This window comes from Sciurus carolinensis, chromosome 16 (genome assembly GCF_902686445.1).
Source record: "Sciurus carolinensis chromosome 16, mSciCar1.2, whole genome shotgun sequence".
NCBI classification, from domain to species: domain Eukaryota; kingdom Metazoa; phylum Chordata; class Mammalia; order Rodentia; family Sciuridae; genus Sciurus; species Sciurus carolinensis.
The window spans coordinates 44,279,187-44,302,194 of record NC_062228.1 but is presented as its reverse complement, the minus strand read 5'-3'; the positions used below and the strand labels follow the sequence as shown (position 1 = coordinate 44,302,194).

Sequence of the window (23,008 nt, the reverse complement as noted above, 5' to 3'; positions counted from 1 at the left end):
TTATCAGAGAGATCATTCAGCCTTTGGTTTTTTGGGATTGGCTTATCTCACTTAGCATGATATTCTCCAACTCCATTCATTTACCTATAAATGCCATAATTTTATTCTTTATGGCTGAATAATATTCCATTGGGTATATACACCACAGTTTCTTTATCCATTCGTCAATTGAAGGTCATCTAGGTTGGTTCTACAATCTAGCTACTGTGAATTGAGCAGCTATGAACATTGATGTGGCTGCATCACTGTAGTATGCTGACTTTAAGTCCTTTGGGTATAGGCCAAGGAGTGAGATAGCTGGGTCAAATGGTTGTTCCATTCCAGGTTTTCTAAGGAATCTCCACACTACTTTCCAGAGTGACTGCACTAATTTGCAACTCCACCAGCAATGTATGAGTGTACCTTTTTCCCCACATCCTTGCCAATACCTATTGTTGCTTGTATTCTTGATAATCGCCATTCTAATTGGGGTGAGATGAAATCTTAGGATGGTTTTGATTTTAATTTCTCTTTATTATTAGACATGTTGAACATTTTTTCATATATCTGTTGATTGCTTGTAAATCTTCTGTGAAATGTCTGCTCATTTCCTTAGCCCATTTATTGATTATTTGTATTCTTGGTACAAAGTTTTTTTGAGTTCTTTATAGATTCTGGAGATTAGTGCTCTATCTGAAGTATGTGTGGCAAAGATTTTCTCCCACTCTGTAGGCTCTCTTCACATTGTTGATAGTTTCCTTTGCTGAGAAAAAACTTTTTAGTTTGAATCTATCCCAATTATTGATTGCTGCTTTTATTTCTTGTGCCAAATGAACATAGATGCAAAAATACTTAACAAAATTTTTGCAAATCACATATAAAAACATTTTAAAAAGATGGTGCACTATGATTTATTCTTGATCTTTTAATGAACCAGTGTCCCTAGCCTGTGACCTTCACCACTCTTAGTTTTTACACCATCCCCCATTAGGTAGGACAGGAAGACCGCAGTGAATCAGAATTGGATATTTCCCTTCCCCCAATTGGTTTGGCTTCAATAAAATCCCAGTAGGTTAGACTCTTGTGTAATAGTTATCTCAGGGCAAACCCCCTTAAGAAAGGAATGCTTTGTATTTCTTTTTTGTATTTCTAAGTGTCAGCTTTTCCCTTCCTTCTCCCAAATACACAGTGGAATTTTTCTCTGATCTTTACTGTAAGAACCTGGTCAGCCTCCTGGACATAGAACACAAAAGTGTGAGGATCTCCTGAGACTGGTTCCTTTGGAGTTTTTAACTCTAAAAAGTTGTCCAAATCTCTAGTAATTCATCTACTATAGTTCAGGTTTTTCTACCCCATTTTGAATTTCTGTGGAAGTTTTTGCTCTATTAAATTGTGATTCTCATATCTGCCTGTCTGCCTCTTGAACTTGGGGGCAATAGATTGCCCTGTGACCTTCCCTGTTCTGATGTATAAAAGACTTGTTGACATTTCAGTTTTTTAATTGTTAGGAGAAAGTGACAACTTCCAAGCTCTTTATCTGCCAAACTGGAAACCAGAACTTCTGAGTACTCTATATTTTTAGTCTGATATACATTTGTGGCCCTTGATTAGTCTGGATAGCAGGCTGTTTGCCTGTCATTATTTCTTTCCTTTTCTCTAGCAGCCTGTCTAAAACATTATCTCCCACATGCTTCCTTTATGACTAAATTCTTGTTTACTTTTTTCATTTTCCTTTTTAAAAACTGAAGCATTTACATGAGTATAAATAGTGTTTGTTTGTTGGTTGGTTGGTTGGTTTTTGATACCAGGGATTGATCCCAGGGACATATAACGACTTCTCCAGCCCGTTTTGTATTTTATTTTGATACTGGGTCTCACTGAGTTGTTCAGGACCTCACTAAGTTGCTGAGGCTGATTTTAAAACTGTGATCCTCCTTCATTAACCTCCCAAGCTGCTGGGATTGCAGACATGGGCCACTGCACCTGGCTAAAAATCTTCAGTGTGCATTTTGATATGTTTTTGTACGTATATTCATCTGTGTATCTACTTTCCAGGTCAATAAATAGAATATTTCTTATTTCCCCAGAAAATTCTTTGGTTCCTTACTTCATGACTACCATCCCATTCTGAAATTACTGCTTCTGACTTCCATCTCTGTTTATTAGTTTTGCCTGTTCTAGAACTTTGTATAAACAGAATCATATAGTGTCTTTTGTCTCTGGCTTCATTTTCTCAGATATTTTAACCACACAGTGGTGCTCATGTTTTTGTATTTCTCAGTTTATTAGTAATAGTAACACAATTTGTTTATCAAATCATCTGTTGATGAATATCTGAGTAGTTTCCATTTTGGGAGCTACTAGAAATGAAACTACCATGTACATTTGTATACAAGTCTTCATAAAGATGTGTTTTCATTTCTCTTAGGTATCTAGGATAGGACTAACTGAGTAATTAGCTTTGCAAGCTGTGGAAATATTGGCCACCATGGCAATTTGAACCGATAACTTTTTGTACCAGCAAATGCAGTGGATATCAGTTGCACCCTGCTTTGGGTAGAAGCCTCAGCAGCTATTTCTGGGACATAATTAATGATGGTGTCCTAAAGATATTTTAATGTTCCCATGTAACCAGCTGCTGTTTCTTTGCTGACTAAATTTAACAACTGAGATCAACACAAGGAACCATTTTACAAAATACTCCCAATATAGTTCCTGTGAAATGACCTTGGCAGAGGGCTGCCCTGGGACTGGTGCCCTGTTTCAATGTTGTTCCTTACTATTAGTGGTACCCTTTTATGCATTGGAGAGGCCCAAATCACATATAAATTTGTAATATTAGTCTCTGAAGCTTTGTGAAATATTATTTTCTTATTGTCTGGCATATAATAACTTTCTGAGATCTGCTGGTATCCAAAGTGGAAGCTTGATTTCTGCAGGGAATGAGACAGAAGTGTTCCCTGATATAGGAGTGTCTGTGCTCATCTAATCTTTAAATTAAAATGATGACATTAGCCAAACACAGTGTTGCTCATCTGTAGTCCCAGCATCTTGGGAGGCTGAGGGAGGAGGATTGCAAGGTCAAGGACAGTCTGGGAAACTTAGTGAGACCTTGTCTCAAAAATTAGACAGAAAGTGTGGGGCGGGCCTGGAATGTGGCTCAGTTATAGAGCACCCCTGGTTTCATTTCCAAATACTGCAGTAAATAAATACATGTGTACATACGTGCATGAAGGTGGACACAAGAAGTGATTGAGCTAGCAGCAGACAACAAGGTAATAAGGCTTATCATATGGGGTAACTTAGGCCTCCCACATTAGAGGTGGAAGAGGGTTTGTCTCCATATACCAACTACTTATGTAGCAGCAGAGCCTACTGAGATCCTCCAATAAAATTGAGTTTTCATGCTACCCCCCACTTCAGATGCCAGGCAAACTCCAGGTTGTTTTACCTGTGATTCTGACCAACCAGCTACAGATTGGAGCTCATACAACCCCTACTTGCTTTCAATTAATTTGCTAGAGCAGCTCACAGAATTTGGGGTGAGGGGATGGAGAGAAACCTAATGGCTATAATGATTTTTTTTGTGTGCCTATAAATTTATAAATTTTATTTCCAAAGCCACCAATTCATAAGTTACTTGACAAAAAGACAAGTAAAATGAATATCAGAATTTTATATGGTAAAGTTGAAATATCAAAATTGCAGGGTTTTATTTAGGAAGCTCAAATAATTGTTATTTCCAGTGGTGAAGACATTGTTTCCCTTTAATCCTGCTCTTGTCAACATTTGATTAGGATTACCTAACACACATCCAAACTTTCATCATATACTTCATATGGCTAATCATTTTAAGACTCAGGAATCTGTGAGATTAAAATTTGAGCATTCCAATGCCTTTAACTAAAGAAACAATGCTAGAAAATACCAAACACGCGAAAACCCAAATAATGGATTTTGTGTTTGATTTTTATGTAATAGACGTTCTTCCTTCCTGAGAGCTAAAATGGTTTAGTGGGAAAAGTTTGACTCATGCAGCCAGAAGCTGGGTTTAAATCTTGGCTTTCTCCTTTACTAACCTTAAACAAGTTCAATTTTCAAAACAGCTTTTTATAAAATTGCCATAATAATACCTGGTATGGCTGCTTAAAGGTTTAAATGAGAAAACGTATTCAAAGCATTTAGACAAGAGTCTACCCTTTGTGAGGGTTAACTATTACTTCTGTTTCCCTTGAGTTCTGGACAATCAGTAGGTCATGGTTCAGGTGGGAGATCCTTTTTATTTATTTATTTTTAATTTAAAGCAGATTTATTCATTATAATCCCAAAACAGAAACAATACAGATGACCTGCGATGGGTGGGCTAGAATGATTGATCCTACTTCCCAATGAGAAATTGGGTTGCTGCTGCACAGTGGAGGTAGAGAGCTCTATCTGGAACCCAGGCGAACTCTGACATTCCTCTCAGTACTTTTATGCCTACTAGTGAAGGCTAATGGAAAAATTATAAGAGTAAAAAGAAAAAAGGCAGAATTATTGAAGGACCAGGAATGAAGGTTTAGGTCACCCTACCAGGTAGATAATCCAGAGTATCTGAGGTGGTTATTAAAGGCAGTGCAAGTATGGAGTGGGTTGTTGATGGAGGAAGCCATAGACAGCTGTAACCCCTAACCAGTTACAAACATAAAGACTAGTAGTTTTTGCATATTTTCTCATATTATATGTGTGTTTATTTTTATACTAACCACATTTTTCTCTCTCATTTTTATTTTATATATACATTTTTGGAAGCTAACCTTACAACTTCTTCTCTAGATAAAAAGAATATTCAGGGCTGGGGTTGTGGCTCAGTGGTAGAGTGCTTGCCCCTAGCATGTGTGAGGCACTGGGTTCAGTCCTCAGCACCACATATAAATAAATAAAATAAAGGTCCATTAACAACTAAAAAAAGTAAAAAAAAAAAAAAAAAGAATATTCAGTAAGGCTGTAACTGAATTTAAGAAGAAATTGATACAACTTTGCCACCATCCAGTGGGCCACAAATCACATCTTTTCCAGTGAGGTCTGAAACCTCGCCTTGGGGAGAATACTCCTTCCAAGTTTGTCTTTCCTTGCATACTCTCCCTCAGCTATAAAGAACCCTTTATATAAGTTCTCTTTGTGTCCTTATGGTTACTTTCCTGTAATTGCGTAATGTTTTTTTCATATTGAATGTTTAAATTCTGCTGTGATTTTTTTGTTTCTTAATTGAGTTTAAACTGATACTAGCTATAAGACCTGGCTGTAGGTACAAAAACCTTCTCATCTACTCTTGGGGAAAGCCCATCATCATTCATCTTCACACTTAAGTTCTCCGTGATATTCAACTCCCATGCTTCATAAGGCAGGGCAGATGGCCATCAACCAAAAGCGTCAGTGACTTGTGTCTCCTCAGAGCTACTGCTTCCTTGGTAGATCATAATTTCCATAATAAAAACTCCAACCTTTCTCTCCAAGGTGAGTGTTCAGAATGGAACACTGGACATGCTGGAAAATCTCAACAACTTGAAAATGAATATCTGTTTACAATGGTGGTGTTGTTATCTAGCCACTTTAATCAAATGATCAAATATAGTATCATTAGACATGAAATGACATGATTCCATCTTTCTCCTGAAGTAATACAACAAGGACACATGTTGTCTATGTGGTATCTGTACTGAATATACTTAATCTGAATATTACCAAGAGGAAATAATCAGACAGATCCAGATGTGAGACATTTGGTAGAACAGCTACACTAGATTCTATGAAAGAAGGGGGATGGAGTCAGTGGTTAGAGAACTAAAAGAAAGAGGTGGGGGCTGGGGATGTGACTCAGTGGATTAGCACCCCTGGTTTCAATCCCTGGTACCAAAAAAAAAAAAAAAAAAAAATGCTGTAGAGTTAGAGAGACTTAACATTAAATGCAGTGTACAAAGTTCATGCATTGCATTTAATGCAAAAAATTTATTTAAGACATTTGGGGGGAAATTTGAATGTTCTTGAATTCTGGAATCATTCATTTCTTTTGGTAGGTTCATGATGTTATAGTTAAAAGTTACACAAGGTATATACTAATGCAATTAATGATGTATGCACACTATTTTGTGGTTCATGATGTAATTGTTACTGTGTTTAATGATGTGTGTGTGAGATACTGTAGTGGTGTGTGTTAAGAAAACACTTTGCCCTTAGGAGATACATATAGACATGTTTGGTAGTGGAGTAACATGATACTTAGATTTATTTTTAAATGGTAGAGTCAGAGAACCAGAAGTGGCCGATCATTAATATTTGGTGAATCTAGGGTACAGGCATGCATGAGTTCTCTGTATTATTCTTTCAACACTTATGGATATTTAAATTTTTCAAAATAAACAATTGAAGTAAATGTGCCTACAATAGGACTCCACTTTATCACATGTGATAAGAAACAAACGTGCCAGAGCACAGAGCTGCTAAGGGATGCCTCCACAACCCCACTTAGAACAAGACAGCTAGGAAACCAATTTCTTAAATTGTTTCTGTAAGAAAGTTTTGGGTCAAGGAATGTATAAGTTTTTATATCCCAGTAGAAGAAGGTAGCTCAAGAACCAATGGGGGAGGTCTGACTTATCAAAAACATGGCTTTCTAATGAATGACAGGTCATACTATCCTCTTCCTGCTTTGAGAGGTTTCCTTATTCAGAGACAGGATTAGAAATCTGAAAAAAATAAGTGCTAGGACTAAAATCAAGGTGTTGGCAGAGCTGCATTCTTTTCTAGGTTCTAGGGAAGAATCTGTTTCCTTGTCTTTTTCCCCTTCTAGAAGCTTCCTGTATTCTGTTATTCATAGTCCCTTCCTACATGATAAAAGCACATCATTCTAACCTCTGTTTCTGTTGTCACATCTCTCTGACTTTGGCCTTTCTGCCTTCCTTTTACAAGGATCTTTGCTGGGCCTTCTCAGATGATCTTCCATCTCAAAAGATCCTTGTTGAAGTATATCTGCAAAGTCTCTTTCACCATGCAAAATAACCTATATACAGGTTCTTGGGATTAAACCTTGCCATTTAGGAGACATGAACATTATACCACATCATCTTATTGGCATCATTTGATACATGAACTTGTTGTGTTCCTTTCATTTGTTTATGCAAGGTATTTTGTCATTAGATTTTTTTTCTCCTTTTTTGGTACTGGGGATTGAACCCACGGTCGCTTTACTACTAAGCCACATCCCAAGCCCTTTTATATCTTACTTTATTTAGAGAGAGGGTCTTGCTGAGTTGCTCAGGGCCTTTCTACATTTCTGAGGCTGACTTTGAACTCAGAGTTCTCCTGCCTAAGCCTCCTGAGCTGCTGGGATTACAGGTGTGTGCCACTGCACCTGGATCATTTGATTTCTTAATGTTCTTCCAACTAGGAAATCTTTTAACATAATTCATTGTATAAATGTTATACTACATTATTGAAATCAGCCTCGCATTTGGAATATTTGCATCTATAATCATAAATGAGCTGGACTCAGTGGCATATGCCTATAATCCCAGCAGCTCAGGAGGCTGAGTCAGGAGGATCAAGAGTTCAAAGCCAGACTCAACAAAAGCAAGGCACTAAGCAACTTATTGAGATCCTGTCTCTAAATAAAATACAAAATAGGACTGAGGATGTGGCTAAGTGGTTGAGTGTCCCTGAGTTCAATCCCTGGGCCCTACCCCCAAAAAACGTAAATGAAACTGATTAATTAAACTTTTTGCCTTTGTTGGTCTCCCTCTCAGTGCCTATGGGGTCAGGGGTATATTGTGACTGGGTCTTCTCTGGGCTTCAGGAAGAAAGGCTTGTCTCTTCGTTTCTTAACCCTTTTCCCTTTTTCTTTCTCTAAGAACTCAGAAGAGGAGAGAGCTGCATATCTGGAGCCATGGTGGAGGTAAGTTGTATTTGCCACTTTCTTCTTGGGAAGGACTTCTTGGTTTTCAGGACAGATTCGTGGTAGTGAGATGGAGAAGGAAGAGAGGAGGCAACCATATTCATGGAGCAGATTTCCTAAGCCAGCCGCAGGGGTGTTTGCTTACACACCTTATCTTATGTGACCTAGAATTTCCATTTCCCTAGATTTTATTCATTCCCAAAACCCTGTTGACAATGAACTGCCTCAGTGATTTGGCAGGGAAGTTGAAAAATAGAAAAAGGTTATTCGGGGGTGGGGTTGTGGCTCAGTGGTAGAGCACTTGCCTGGCACATGTGAGGCACTGAGTTTGATCCTCAGCGCCACATAAAAATAAAGGAATAAAAATAAGATATCATGCCCATCGACAACTAAAAAAATATTTAAAAAAAAATAAGGTTATTCACATTAGTCTAATTTATTTTGTTGTCCCATCTAGGGTCACTGAAGTAGCCCTTTTTGCTTACAAATTTCTAACATGTGGAATAACTGTATGCTCCTGTATCAAGAAAGAAGTAACTTAATTGCACTCTTTCTAACAATTTAAGTAACATAGGATTCTTGCAAAAATTTCAGAACCTACTAAGACTATCAGAGCCACCCATGGAACCACCATCTAGAGTCACTGTAAACATTTTCAAATTATTTTATCTGCATACATGAGAGTATGATTATTTTCAGAGTAAGATCATACTACTAATAGAAGCTTATTGAGAACTTTTAGCTGCTGTAGTTTAAAGTTTTTCCCATATGTGATCTTGTTCAATCCACATAACAACCCTTTGAAACATATTTCATTAGTTCTGTGATGTACTTTAACATTTCAGCCTCTCTGAAATCAAGGTGGACTTTTAATTCCTGGCAAGTCATAGTTTTGTTGATGACTGACTTGCTTGCTTTCTCTCCCTCTCTTTCTCCTGGTTTATAAAATAATGGTGGTTGTATTGTCAGTGACATCTCAAACTTGGCAAAATAGGGTATTATACTAAGTTGACAGATGAGGAAATAGATCTATTAAGTCACTTGTCCCAAAATTACATAGTTAATAAGTAGTAGAACTGAGAATTCTAAATTGCCTTCTGATTTTCTTTGCCCACTTGTCAAAGAATACTATCTTTTTTGTTTTATTTTAAACAACAGTTTACATGTTATGCATATTTATTTGTCATTTATAAGCTGTCATAGAAGCATTTTTTCACAATCTTATTTTATATTCAGAGGTTTCAAAATGGACTTGAGATGAATTGACACGTTAATTAAATTTTTTTCCTCTGTCATGCTGGTAGGCCTTTCAGCTACCACAAAAGTAGAAAAGTCACTCCTATTTTGCTGAAGTACTTTTGTCTTTTGTTCAGTGTAATCTTTAAGATAGCCCATGTAATATATAACCAGAGAATTTTGGCTGTAAAATTTCCTGATTTAAAGTGTTTATTTAGATCCCCCCCCCCTTTTTCTTTCTAGTAATTAATTTTAAAGAAAGGCATGGTTCTTGTGGGTATGAAATCAGTTTTTTCCCCTGGATGTGCCTGGGTATGTGACTTGTCATTAATTTCATCAGTTAATCTTCAAGGATTTTTTTCACTCTAAAGGTTCACAGAATATTATTTCTATTCTGGATTAATCTGTTTCTTCCTTTCACTTTGACTTCTTAGAATTCTGTGAGAATTTGTTGAGGTTGTCTTTCCACTCTCACCCATGCCAGAAATTTCCTAAAAAATCAGAAGAAGGCTCCATAGCCATTCTCTACACACTTTGGAGGGGAGGGAGCTTCTGTTCCCCTGCTCTTCAACCCTTGAGTGTCCATTTCTCCATCTGTTTTTTCCTTTCCTCAAAGTAGTCATTGCCCTTGGTCTAAACACTGAAGGGAGGTTGTGTACTGTGATAAAAAGAAAGAATCTTACCCCACTTCTACTCTTTACTACCTGTGTGACCATGGAAGTCTTCATAATTTCCACAGTATAATGTGGCTTACAAAGTTTAGGGATTAAGATAATAATGGAAATATATCTAAATGCACTCTTAACTCTGCCAGCCTAGGGTTTCCCCAACTCCTGCTTCCTGGTCTTTCCAACATCCAATGAGGTACCAGGTCTCATTGCTTTTTTCTCTTTCCTGCTTTTGAGTTTATGCCTCATTGCCTCACACTGCTGACTTGTGCCAGATCAGGCTTTGTGGGAGAAAGAGCGTACTGGTCTCCTAATTGGGCTCCTGCCTCTTACTACTTGCCAGTAAAATAGTTTGGTTTTGTTACTTCCTTTATTTTGTTCATTGGGTCCCTATTACTCTCAGGATAAAGCACCTACTCTTTCATGTTCATTCTTTATTTATTCAAATACAAATGTATTTATTCAATACATTCTATATTTACTGGAACACTAAGCCTAGCATTGGAGTATAATCGTAAGAAGGAATATAATGGTAAGAAGGATGTGTTTTTATCCCTGTCCGTGTCATCACAGATGACCTGTCTCAGTATCTGCCGATATCTCTAGCTACCTGGATTTGATTTTTTTGTTGTTGTTGTTTTTGTGCCAGGGACTGAATGCAGGGAAACATAGCCCTTTTTATTTTTTATTTTGAGACAGGGTCTCACTAGGTTGCTTACAGTCTCTCTAAATTGCTGAGACTGGCTTCAAACCTGCGATCCTTCTGCCTTAGCCTCCCAAGCTGCTTGGATTGTAGGCATGCACCACCACGCCAGAGGTTCCTTGGATTTTAAGGACTGAATATGAGAGAAATGTGATGGTAGAGTTTTGGGATATTCATAAGGAGATTTCTGATTTCTGCCAGATGGATACCAATAAGTGAGTCCATTTTGAACTTGTGTAGTGTTTTCACCTTTGGTCACATTGTTTTGAGTCTCTATCTCCATCTGTTTTGGTAGCTTAGGAACAAAAAAAACTATAGTTAGGGACAGGTTAGCTAGTTGTATAATTTTTGAGAAGTAATAACTCCTAACTCCAAAAGGATCTTAGAAAACTCTAACCTAGTGCCCAATAATAGAAATATTGAATATGTAAGATGGGGTGTCATACAGCCAGTAAAAATGGTGTCTGTTAAAAGAATTTGCAGTGACATGGGAATTTGATTAAGGCCAGGTACACCTGTATTCCAGACTACTCAGGAGGCTGAGGCAGGAGGATTGCAAATTCAAGGCCTTCTTCTGCAACTTAGTGAAGGCCCTATCTTAAAATTTAAAAAAATAAAAAGGACTAGGGATGTATCTCAGTGTTGGAACACCCCTGAGTTCAGTCCCCAGCACCATAGGAATAAAAAGAAAGTAAAGTGATTAGGATTTACTATTCTAGGTTTGGGAGCTTACAGTTTTGTTGGTTTTGTTTGTTTTGTTGGGGGACAAGGGGAGTGCCAGAAATTTAGTCCGGGGGCACTTAATCTTTGAGCTACATCTCCATCCCTTTTTGTTTCACTTTGAGACACAGTCTTGCTAAGATGCTTAGGGCCTTGCTTAGTTGCTGAGGCTGACTTTGAACTTGTGATCCTTCTGCCTCAGCCTCCTGAATCACTAGGATTGCAGGTGTGGAGCCTGAGTTTTAAAGAAATTATTAAATTACATGCATTTTCAGAGAGATTTTATAAGATACTTAAGCGTGATTCAGATTTTTTTTTTCTTTTTTTCTTTTTTTTTTTATTGTAAACAAATGGGATACATGTTGTTTCTCTGTACATAGAGTAAAGGCATACCATTTGTGTAATCATAAATTTACATAGGGTGATGTTGGTTGATTCATTCTGATTCAGATTTTTTTTTCCTTGAATGGGAGAATTGAGAGGAAAAATGAGAGCTGTGTCCAAACACAGAGCCTGCTGTTCACTTTCCTCTGTAGTTTCATGTAATTGGGAGACAGCACTTATCTAGACTGTCTGCTCCCAAACCTGGGTGCATAATGGAAATCCCAATGGTTACATCTTCAGCAGCAGGCATACCCAAGACCTTTGAGGGCCTTTGTCTCTAATCTCCCTTGTGTCCACACTGACCCATCCATGTGGAAGCATCTAGTGTAGCCTGGTCCAGTGGAACTCTCTACTGAATTGCTTCTCTTATATTGCCTTAAAAGATTTCGTCCACTAATTTCACAAACTGTATATTTGTTTGTGTTTTCAGTTCAAAGATTTGGCCATTTACTTCTCTCAAAAGGAGTGGGAATGTTTGGACTCTGCTCAGAAGAATCTATATAGCGATGTAATGTTGGAGAATTATAACAGTTTGATTTCACTGGGTAAGTTTTACCCATCAAAATTCAGAATTAGTCTTTTGGAATTTTTATGTCATTTATTATGAATTTGTAAGTGAGAGTTTTTCACATTCCTAGCTGAATTAATGATTCTTGCTCGCCAAAGAATGATTTGTCCCTTGTGAATTGGGCTTCTGCCTTGGGCACATGTATCTTCCCCATTTCTCTGACCTTCTTTCCTCATTCTGACCCTTAATCTACATGCTCTTCTTGATAATCATGGACTGATTTTGATTTTGACACCTCAACATAGCCTTTTCCCTTTTTTTCCTTGAGCAGGACTTTCTAAAACTAAGCCGAGAGTGATCTCCTTATTGGAGCAGGGGAAAGAACCCTGGATGGTTAAGAGGAAGAAGGAGACAAAAGAATGGTGTCCAGGTGAGTGAGGAGGAATTGTATTGAGGAGACCATGTCAGGTTGTCCCCCAGCCAGTCTGTTTGAGACAAGGCAACCCTTCTGAGATTTTAGTAAAAAAACTTCCTGCCAACAAAAGGCATAAGATCTGGGGAAGAAACTGAAGACATTTCAGCACAGGCTCCAGGTTTTTCTTCCACTTAGCACTCTCTTGCTATCCTATCATTTCCTTCCCATTTCTGACAGGAAGTGCCCTCATCCTTCCCCTGTAAAATCATTTTATCTGCACTTTGGGTCTGGTTTTCTCCTGAGTTTTAGAAACAGCTTTATTGAAATGTAATTCTCTTATCATAAAACTCTTCCCATTTGAAGTGTACAGTAGAGTAGTTTTTAGTAATATTTAGCATGTAATATTGTCATTTCCTCAAATTGAAACTCCATATTCATTAACATTCACTCCTACACTACCTAGGACTTTGTTTTTTCTTGAAATGTGAAAATACCTTCTGCTTTCTTTCTCGTTATCATACAGGTTGGGAGTCCAGAAGAGAAACCAAGAATTTATCACAAGAGAACAATTATGAAATTAAATCATTGCAGCAGGAGATGACAAAAAAACGTACACGTTCCAACCTTGAGTTCAACAGGGTCAGAGATAGCAAGGAAATCAAATGCCACTTGGAGAGACAGCAGGGGCATAAGGAGGGACGAGTCAAACAAGCCAAAATAACCACTGAACAAAGGCTCCCTGCTATTCGGTGCACAGCCCCTGGAGAACGTCATAGAGCTCATACTGGAGAAAAATCCTGTGAATGGCAGAAATGTAAGAAAGCTTCTGGGAGCCAGTCACGTCCTGTTCAACATGAAAGAATTCATAATAACGAAAAAGACTTTGAATGTGGAGAATGTGGGGAAATCTTTAAGAGTAGGTCAGACTTGATTAAACATCAGAAAGTTCATGAAAGCAAAACAAGCAGTGAAAGTAAGAAAAGTGCCTTCAGTTGTGGCTCTGAGGTCACTCAGCCTCAGAGCACTCATTCTGGTGAGAAACCTCACAAGTGTAAAGAATGTGGGAGAACCTTTCATTCTAGGTCACAGCTTAGTCAACATCAAAAGATGCACATAGGTGAGAAACCCTACAAATGTAAGGAGTGTGGGAAGGCCTTTCCATCTGTTGCACAACTTAATCTTCATCAGAGAGTTCACACTGATGAGAAGTACTTTGAATGTAAGGAATGTGGGAAAGCCTTCACGCGCCCCTCACATCTTTTTCGACATCAGAGAATCCATACTGGTGAGAAACCCCATAAATGTAAGGAGTGTGGGAAGGCTTTCCGTTATGACACGCAGCTTAGTCTTCATCAGTTAATTCATACTGGTGAAAGACGCTATGAATGTAAGGAATGTGGGAAGGTATATAGTTGTGCCTCACAACTGAATCTACATCAAAGGATTCATACTGGTGAGAAACCTCATAAATGTAAAGAGTGTGGGAAAGGTTTTATCTCTGATTCACATCTTCTCCGACATCAGAGTGTTCATACTGGTGAGAAGCCCTATAAATGTAAGCAGTGTGGAAATGCCTTTCGTCGTGGGTCAGAACTTACTCGACATCAGAGAGCTCATGCTGGTGAAAAACCCTATAAGTGTAAGGAATGTGGAAAGGCCTTTACCTGTAGCACAGAACTTGTTAGACATCAAAAAGTTCACACTGGTGAGAGACCCCATAAATGTAAGGAATGTGGGAAGGCTTTTATTCGAAGGTCAGAACTTACTCACCATGAGAGAAGCCATAGTGGTGAAAAACCCTACGAGTGTAAGGAATGTGGAAAGGCCTTTGGTCGTGGCTCAGAGCTTAGTCGACACCAGAAGATTCATACTGGTGAGAAGCCCTATGAATGTAAGCAATGTGGGAAGGCCTTTATTCGTGGTTCACACCTTACTCAACATCAGAGAATTCATATAGGACAGAGAAGTGAGTGAAGAAATGAGGGAAGGCTCAGAATCTGATTGATGTCAGAAAAATCCATAATTTTTTTAAGTCTATGATAGTAAGGAATGTGGGAAAGCATTTGAGGTTAACGACTTAACTGAATATCAGATACTATAGATGTATGCCTAAAAGGCCCTTATTTAAATAACAATTGTGACTGATAAGAAACCTTATAAATGTTAGAAATTGGAAAGGGTTATATGTATCAGAATTTCTTAGACACCAGAATTCAGTTGGTGAAAAATGGGAAATTCTATGAACATAAGGAAAGTGGGAATGCCTTTTTGGTGCTTAGAACCAAGTCAACCTCAGGGAATTGATAACAGGGAGAAGCTTAGGGAGGCAGCAGATGTGTCAGAGAAATTAACCATTGGGGTGTTTCCCAACATCAGGGCCTTTGGGCCTTCAGAACAATCAAAGAATTCATAATATAAATGCCATGTAAGTGGGACACCAATTTACTTTATTCATCTGATGACTGATGTTTGAGGAAGACTACATGAGCATTAAAAATGCAGCACATTCTTCCATACCACTCAGATTTTGTTAAATATTTGCTAGCCAATTTTATAAAATTCACCTGAACCAAATCACTGAGGGTATTTAACCAGTGATTAATTTTGACTTGCCCTCACCCTTTAACTCATTTCACAAAGGGCAAACTACTTAACTACATTTAAATTTTTTCGGTTGTAAATTAATTCCAGTACAAATGTCTTCCTTACATGGTGAGGATTAAATCCACCTGTATCCTTTCCAGTAATGTCTAACTAGTATTGAAAGTGCACCAGATCAGCTTAGCTCAGCATGCACACCTGTGATCCCAGCAACTTGAGGGGCTGAGGCATAAGGATTGCAAGTTTGAAGCCAGTCTGGGCACCTTAGTGAGACTGTCTCTCAAAAAAACAAAACAAAAAAAAAAGTGCCAAATGAGAGCTGCTTCTAGTATTACTTTTCCTCATTGTTTTCACTGTTGCTTATTTTTAGAGATCATATAGAATCCTTACATTTAGTGACTATAGGGGCATCTTGCATTATTTATTTTTCTTTATTAAACATTAGGTAATTCCTTCTGGAGAAAAATGTACAGTTTTCATTCATAGTTTGCCCTTTAATCACATCCTGGGATTTATAATGTAAAGAAACCTAGTGGGGGCGGGGGACCAGTAGGAGAAAGGTGGGCTGCTGTGAGGTTAGGGAGATGATTCAAATGATTTATTAAAACCTTCTCCCCAAAAAAAACCTACCCTCTCTGTTATGCTGAATTAGAAAATAACAATGCATTAGCCAAAAGTCAAGTTTCCACTTAGGAAATATTTTTTAAAAATGTATAAATAGTTTTTATATTAAAAAGAATATTAAGGAGCTGGGTTATAGCCCAGTGACAGAGCATTTATTTGTCTAGGATGCATAAGACCCTGGGTTCAGTCCCCATCATCACCAAAAGAGAAGAAAATTAAGGCAGATTACTATTAGGAATGAATGGCAATGAGAATTTGCTAAATACAAATGAAGCAAAACTACCTTCCCCTAATATGTGTAGAAAACAAGGACACAAGGGACCAGGATTCATTCAGACTGGTGCACTGCCTGTTTCTAGAATGTTCCCAGTAAACAGTTGATGACAGGGTGAATAGGAATCAACTCTAGTATGCAGAGAAATGCCAACAAAATTAATGCAAAGCAAAAACAAAACTTGGACAACTTTTCCTGAAATAAAAAAGATTGCATCCTTTAAAGAAAAAGTTCAAGCATCATGAAAAAGAATATAATTACAAAAATGGAGATTTTACAGAAATAAGGCTGTATTGAATTAGCAGATACTATTCATTAGTTTTGCCTATTCATTGGTGTTCCTCTGCCAGTCTCCCTTTGGCAGGATTGCTTGCCAGTCACCTAAGTCTATAAATATCAGGTACTGCTTCTCCTGGTTTGCTTTACAAACTGGTCATATGTGTAATGTTCCTGGCCACAGAAGACCTGACTAAAATCTGCAGACGGGCTTCAGTTAAATTTTCTTTCCTAGCAAAATGCAAGGAGATGGTCTTCTTAACAACAGTACACATATCTGTATGACTGGGTGATACGGGGAATTGTGGCCATTTTGTAATCAGGGTCAAGAGGCTGAGCTGGGCACATACGACACATTGAGATTACAAACTGTGTCCTAACAGTAGATCTGAGGAAACAATTCAAAACTTTGCCCTTTCCCTGGACTTGAGTGAAATAAACTCTGCATATGTTTTAAGTTTATTCTCAACTTTTTATAGTAAATTTGAATCCTGGGTAGTTACCATTTGAATTTTTTTCATATATATATATATATATATATATATATATATACACACACACATATTTATTCAACTTTAAAGAAAGTTCAACTTTTTATAGTATAGATGACATAGAAAAGCATTATTAAATATTGCAGTATATACATATATTCAGCTTTAATTTAGTAAGATATAGGAAATATTTGTTTACATTTAGTATTTTATAGTATATATTTTTACAGTATTTTGGAAATCCTGGAAAAATACTATTGCCCTGAAACAAGTAAGAATCAAAAAAAGCTTAAAGAGCTATGCTGATAATGCCTCTAATAGCAAATTATCTTATAACTGTTAAAGAAAAAAAAGTCGCAGCTATGAAGCTAACATAACCTTTTTACTAAATTTGGAAAAGGATAACATCCAAATCAAATCAGCTATAAAAAATAATCCAGTTTGCAGGACATGGTGCACACCTGTAATCGCAGTGACTCTGGAGGCTGAGGCAGGAGGATTGCAAGTTCAGGGATAGCTTTCACATCTTAATACCCTAAGTAACAGATCCCCATGTCAAAATTTTTTTTAAAAGGGAGGGGGACTGGGAATGTGGTTCAGTGGTAAAGCATCCCTGGATTCAATCCCTGGTACCAAAAAAATAACCTATTGTACATGGTATGAGTATTCTAGTTAAAATAGCAAGTCAAACCAAGCACCCTGTTAACCATTATCCATAGTGTTCATGACCTGACTTTTCCAATTGTCAAAGAAAGTCGCATATAAATACAGTGTTGACACATCAGAAACTAAACACTAAAAAACTATAACCCTCTAAAGTAAGAAGTTAGAACTAGGACAGCCCGTACTCAACTGTGAAGTCACTGCAGGTGTCCAGTTAGCCTACCTCTTGTCCTATAAACTCACAACATTTAGAATAATAACAATCCACTTGTCCCACACTGTAGAAAAATAACATTCTAAATAAGTAAAGTGTAAATTCATATTATATGTTAGATAAACCTAGCTAGATATTAGCCAACTCATTAGAGGACTATTTATAATTAAAAACAAAAAATTCAAGGGCTGGGGATATAGCTCATTTGGCAGAGTGCTTGCCTGTCAAGCACAAGTCCCTGGGTTCAATTCCCAGCACGCAAAAAAAAAAAAAAAAAAAAATTCAAACGTTTTTTAGAAGAGATTACTAAATTTTAACTGCACTGATATATTGATTTTATGAGTCTCTTCTTAAAAGTTCAGTATTTTCTAAGAGGAAAGTTCATGCCTGTTAGAGGAATGAAATTAATAAAACCAAAAATAAGTTACAGTATTGATTTCATTATAATTTTAACTTTCTTGAATTATAAAAAATTGAGATTTTCATTTTCTGCTCAGGTATACATATTTCTCTCTTCAAGGCTTGAAAGTTCTAAGTTTATCTTGTGTCAACTGAAACCATAAGTACACCACAGAGGTTTTTTTTGTTGTTGTTTTTGTTTTAAAATCATAGCCACAGATTCTCTTTAAGCGCTGATAACCAAAGCCTAATGTGGGTACTTGATCTAGTTTCCCCATACTCAGGAAGCAGATACATCAAGCTTTGGTTTGGTAACTGGGTTAGGAGGTTACGGGTGAGGAGAGTGACTTGAGACTGCGCACACGTTCACGTGCAGCCTCCAGGTAGTGCATCGGGAGCCCCATCTAGGCAGCACCTACAGATCATTTTTGATTCTTAGATAACACACAAACCATGATATTTACAGGTCATTCTTTCACGAATGAAAGTTTAGGTTTATTAATTTACCAATAGTTATACGATAAACATTTTTACTATACATGTATCATTGTTGGTGCTTTTATTCCCACCAGTTGGGGATTCCTTGCCTTAACGATGTTGTAGATTTTAAATGTAGTAGTTAGTGCCTTATTATTGTCTCAAACTTGCCATTAATCTCAACAAAAATGTATGTTCATTTTCTATTTTAATCAGAACTGAACATTTTAATGTTGAGTAAAAAACAAAAAAGTACCTTTATATTTTAACTGCCAATGAGGTTTGATCACCTACCTTGCCTCAGGGTCATTTGAGTTTTGTTTCTTTGAATTGTTTGTTCTTATCTATTTTCCTTTTACATTGAAGTCACTTTTCAAAGCAATTTGAAGAAAATTGACTGAGATTATATTATCATGTGTTTTGCTGTTTATTTTTATAGTCTAGCTTTATTTGTTTATTGCAAAAAGGAGCTAAGGGCCAGATAGTAGGCACCAGGCCTTGTGGGCAAATCTACACCGCCTCTGCAACATGGAAGCACAGGAGGCAGAAACCAGTGGTTCTCACCAGGGCAGTTTTGCTTCCCTGCTCACATCATCAGGTGATAGGATTTTTCCACAGACGTTTTTGTCTGTTACTGTAAAGGGAGTTGCTACTGGTATCTAGTAACCAGGGATCCTGCTCTATATCCTATAATACATAGTACAGCCTCCACAATAAAATTATCTGGTCTAGAATGTCAATAGTACCGAGGTTGAGAAATCCTGACCTGGAGGCAAATGGAAACAGCTGTGTCCCAATAAAACTTTATTTAAAAAAAAAAAAAAAAGCAGGCCAGGTCTGGTGGCACTCACCTACAATCCCAGCAGCTTGGGAAGCTGAGGCAGGAGGATCACAAGTTCAAAGCCAGCCTCAGCAAAAGTGAGGCGCTAAGCAATTCAGTAAGATCCTTTCTCTAAATAAAATATAAAGAAGGACTGGGAATGTGGCTCAGTGGTCAAGTGCCCCTGCGTTCAATCTCCAGTACCAAAAAAAGAAAAAAGAAAAAAAAAAATGATAGCAGGGGTCAGACATGCGGCTCAGTGAAAGAGTACTTGCCCAGCATGTGCAAAGTCCAGCACCAAAAGGAAAAAAAGAAAAACACATTTGGCTATAGACTGGTTTACTCACCCATTTAAAATATCTTTTTGCTGTATTCTAGTTTTCTAGGTTTATTCCTGAATTTTCTTCTTTCACTCCAAATATTTTTTCAATTTTTCTTCTATGTTATGCCTTTAAATCTTCCTTCCTAAATAACAAGGAACAAAATAGCACCTGTGTAACTAACACATAGTAAGCATGTTATTTTTTTATTTTTGATTAAAATTTATAAAAGAAATAAATCATTTCAGAAAAAAAATGAGTCTTCTCTTTTCGTAAGTCTTCGTCCCTGTGTCTGCAGAGTCAATAACTTGGTGCACCTTGTATCTATAAGACCAATAATTAGATATACACATGGATGAGACATAGTAAAGAATTAGACCAATTCCTTTTCAGTCAATAAAGAAAATTATAGAATAATATACTACCGTCCGTGTTACTTAGAAATCCATAACACTGTTGAACTTTAATACAGTATTTTCATTGTCCCCTTGATAGAAAAAAGTTTTCAATAACAAAATCGATTCTGTTTTAAGCAGTAAGGGGTTTAATAAAGAATTTTTAAATGTGAAGGATGTTCAGTAGAGCCAAGGAACCATACTTATGGGCTATCCAACCTAGGGAGGAAAAAAAAAAAGCAGGATACATGCCCAGACACACTACAACACTTCAAGGAAAAGCATCTAGCGGGCTGCTACCACCACTGCTCACCACCTAGTGTGGAGCGACTGAGACCCATTCCTACTGCCACTGAGGATGCCAACTGCACCTCCAACATCTATTGTGCTCACTTCCTCCACCTGCAAGATTCAGGAAGTGCCTGGTGGTGTCTGGAATGCATGTGCAAATGCCAACTGCATCGGAGTTACAGTTGTGAATTACAAGTAAGTGTGTGAATTACAAGTGTGTGAGTAACCCTGGCTTGGGGATGATCGGGCAACTTCATTCTTGCCTTGCATTGTCCCATCAAGTTTATTTGATGGGGCAAATACTTTTTATAATTGGATGAAATTGTGGGCAGGCTCCACCCTTTGATTCCAACATAGAAAAAGTGTTAATGGGGACAGCAGAGGATGGCACAGGAGCCCAGAGTTAAGATAGCAGGCGAGAGCAAACACAGATGGTTTCCTTCTTTCTAGTCCTTTTCCTAATCTTCCAGTTCGCTGTCCCTGAGTTCTGACTGTTGTGGATTATAGCTCAAAGGGCCATACTACAGCCTACAGACCTGGAGGAGAGTCAAGAGGAAACAGTAGAGGAACTTCTGGCAAATCACGCTACAGTAGACAAACAAAACCCAGCTCCTGGCCAGATCAGTGTAAGTCCTAACACTAAAGGCCTGTTTGCCTCAGTTTCCATTACCAACAACACAACAAAATACTATAATACACACACACAACACAAATCAAAGTCTAATGAGACAAACAGCAGAACCAGACGATTGCATACAGAAATATTTATACTTGTTTACATCTGTAATTTTCTTATTCCGTTACCTGAAACTCAAAGTAATAACACCTGGTATGACTGAGAACACCTAGAATCCATTTGGTTTCTAATATAGTTCCCCAATAAAAGGAACCTGGGGTTGGGGATGTGGCTCAGTGGTAGAGCACTTACTTGCCTGGCATGCATGTGGCCCTGGGTTCATTTCCCAGCACTGGAGGAATCAGGACTCCTGGACAAATTCAAGGACTGGAGCAGGAAATATACAAGTTGAGCCTACATCGTTTTAAAGTGCCTGAAAGTCAAAGTGCAAAAAGCACACACATTCACACACTGATGGGGTCATAGCCAAGGACTACAGGGGCCAGATGAAACAGCTCCCAAGTGAAACAGCTCCCAAAGGTCACAGCCGAATCAATTTGAGCAAAACAAAAAACACTATTAAATTATAACCCAAAGTGTGAAACTAATATCCATAAGTCCATCCAGACATAAATAAATGACAAAATATGTAGTATGGGAAGGAAGGGATGAGTAAATTTACAGTGGAGAAATTGACAAACACTATCTCAGACAGATGACCAAGGACATTGACATCAACAGTGAGAAGTCATGTTGTACATACCTTGATATGATGTGATAAAAGTGACATCTGTGGCCTTCCTTCCCAAATCTATAAGCTTAGTCTAACCAAGAGGAAAAACATCAGACAAATCATAATTGAGGTTCAGTCTATAAAAAGCTTAACCAGCAACCCTCAAATCTGGCAAGGTCATCAAAAACAAGTCCAAGAGGGATAGGGTTGTGGCTCAGTGGTAGAGTGCTGGCCTAGAACGCATGAGGCACTGGGTTCCAACCTCAGCACCACATAAAAATAAAATAAAAAGGTATTGTGTCCACCTACAACTAAAAATATATTTTAAAAAATCCAAAAAACTGTCACATCCAAGTAGAATCTAGGGAGTTGTGACTACTAAATGTAATGTGGCTTTCTGGATTAGATCAGAAAAGAGAATCAGAAAAAAAAAAAAAAGATTAAGAAAAAACAGTCTGAAGAACAACAGAAATGGAAAATGTAAGACTACCTTGTCTCCTTAAATTATTTAAATTATGTGTGTTGAAAGTAAAATTAGCCGGATACAGTGGCACACACCTGTAACCCCAGCGGCTTGGGAGGCTGAGGCAGGAGGACTGCAAGTTCAAAGCCAGCCTCAGCAATGTAGGGAGGCCCTAAGCAATTCAGTGAGACCCTGTCTCTAAATAAAATACAAAATAGGGCTGGGGATGTGGCTCAGTGATTGAGTTCAATTCCTCATACCCCCCCCCCAAAGGTATAATTAAAATATTTCCCCATGGGTTTTCAATGCACGTAGGTGTAATATTTATAACGACATAAAGGGAAAAGTGTAATGGGACTCTATGATGTCAAGAATTCTACATTCTATCTGAAGTGGTAAAATATTTATTGTAAGATATTGTGAAAAGTTATGGAGCCAGACACAGTGGCGCGTGCCTGTAATCTCAGCGACACGGGAGGCTGAGGCAGGAGGATTGCAAGTTCAAGGCCAGCCTCAGCAACTTAGCGGGACCCTAAGCAACTTAACAAGATTATGTCTCAAATTTTTAAAAAAATAATAAATAAAAAAGACTGGGGATGTGGCTCAGTGGTTAAGCCATCCCTGCTACCGAAGGAAAGGAACGCACGAAGGAACGAAGGACCAAACTGGAGGCGCACTGCGCGCTTGAGTTCTCCTCTTGCGGCGTTCGGCTCAGTCCGTCAGTCTGTCCTCGGAACAGGCTGGGTGACCGCGACTTGGGAGAGCCTGCTGCTCAGTGATTCGATTTCCCCTCCCTCCCTCCGGCATC

The 23,008-nt window shown here is 38.0% G+C and overlaps 1 protein-coding gene across 4 annotated transcripts in view; it reads left to right on the top strand.

Annotated features, from left to right (window-relative positions):
• Znf568 (zinc finger protein 568) overlaps positions 1–19,398 on the top strand; it is a 75,978-nt gene extending 56,580 nt beyond the window's left edge. For all 4 annotated transcript variants that reach the window (XM_047527468.1, XM_047527466.1, XM_047527469.1 and 1 more), the window contains exons 7-10: positions 7,866–7,909; positions 12,051–12,165; positions 12,460–12,558; positions 13,067–19,398. In XM_047527468.1, the coding sequence (XP_047383424.1) occupies positions 7,866–7,909; positions 12,051–12,165; positions 12,460–12,558; positions 13,067–14,517 (1,709 nt within the window). In that variant the 3' untranslated portion in view covers positions 14,518–19,398. The remainder of the gene's footprint in view (positions 1–7,865; positions 7,910–12,050; positions 12,166–12,459; positions 12,559–13,066) is intronic.
• Positions 19,399–23,008: the final 3,610 nt, after the last annotated feature.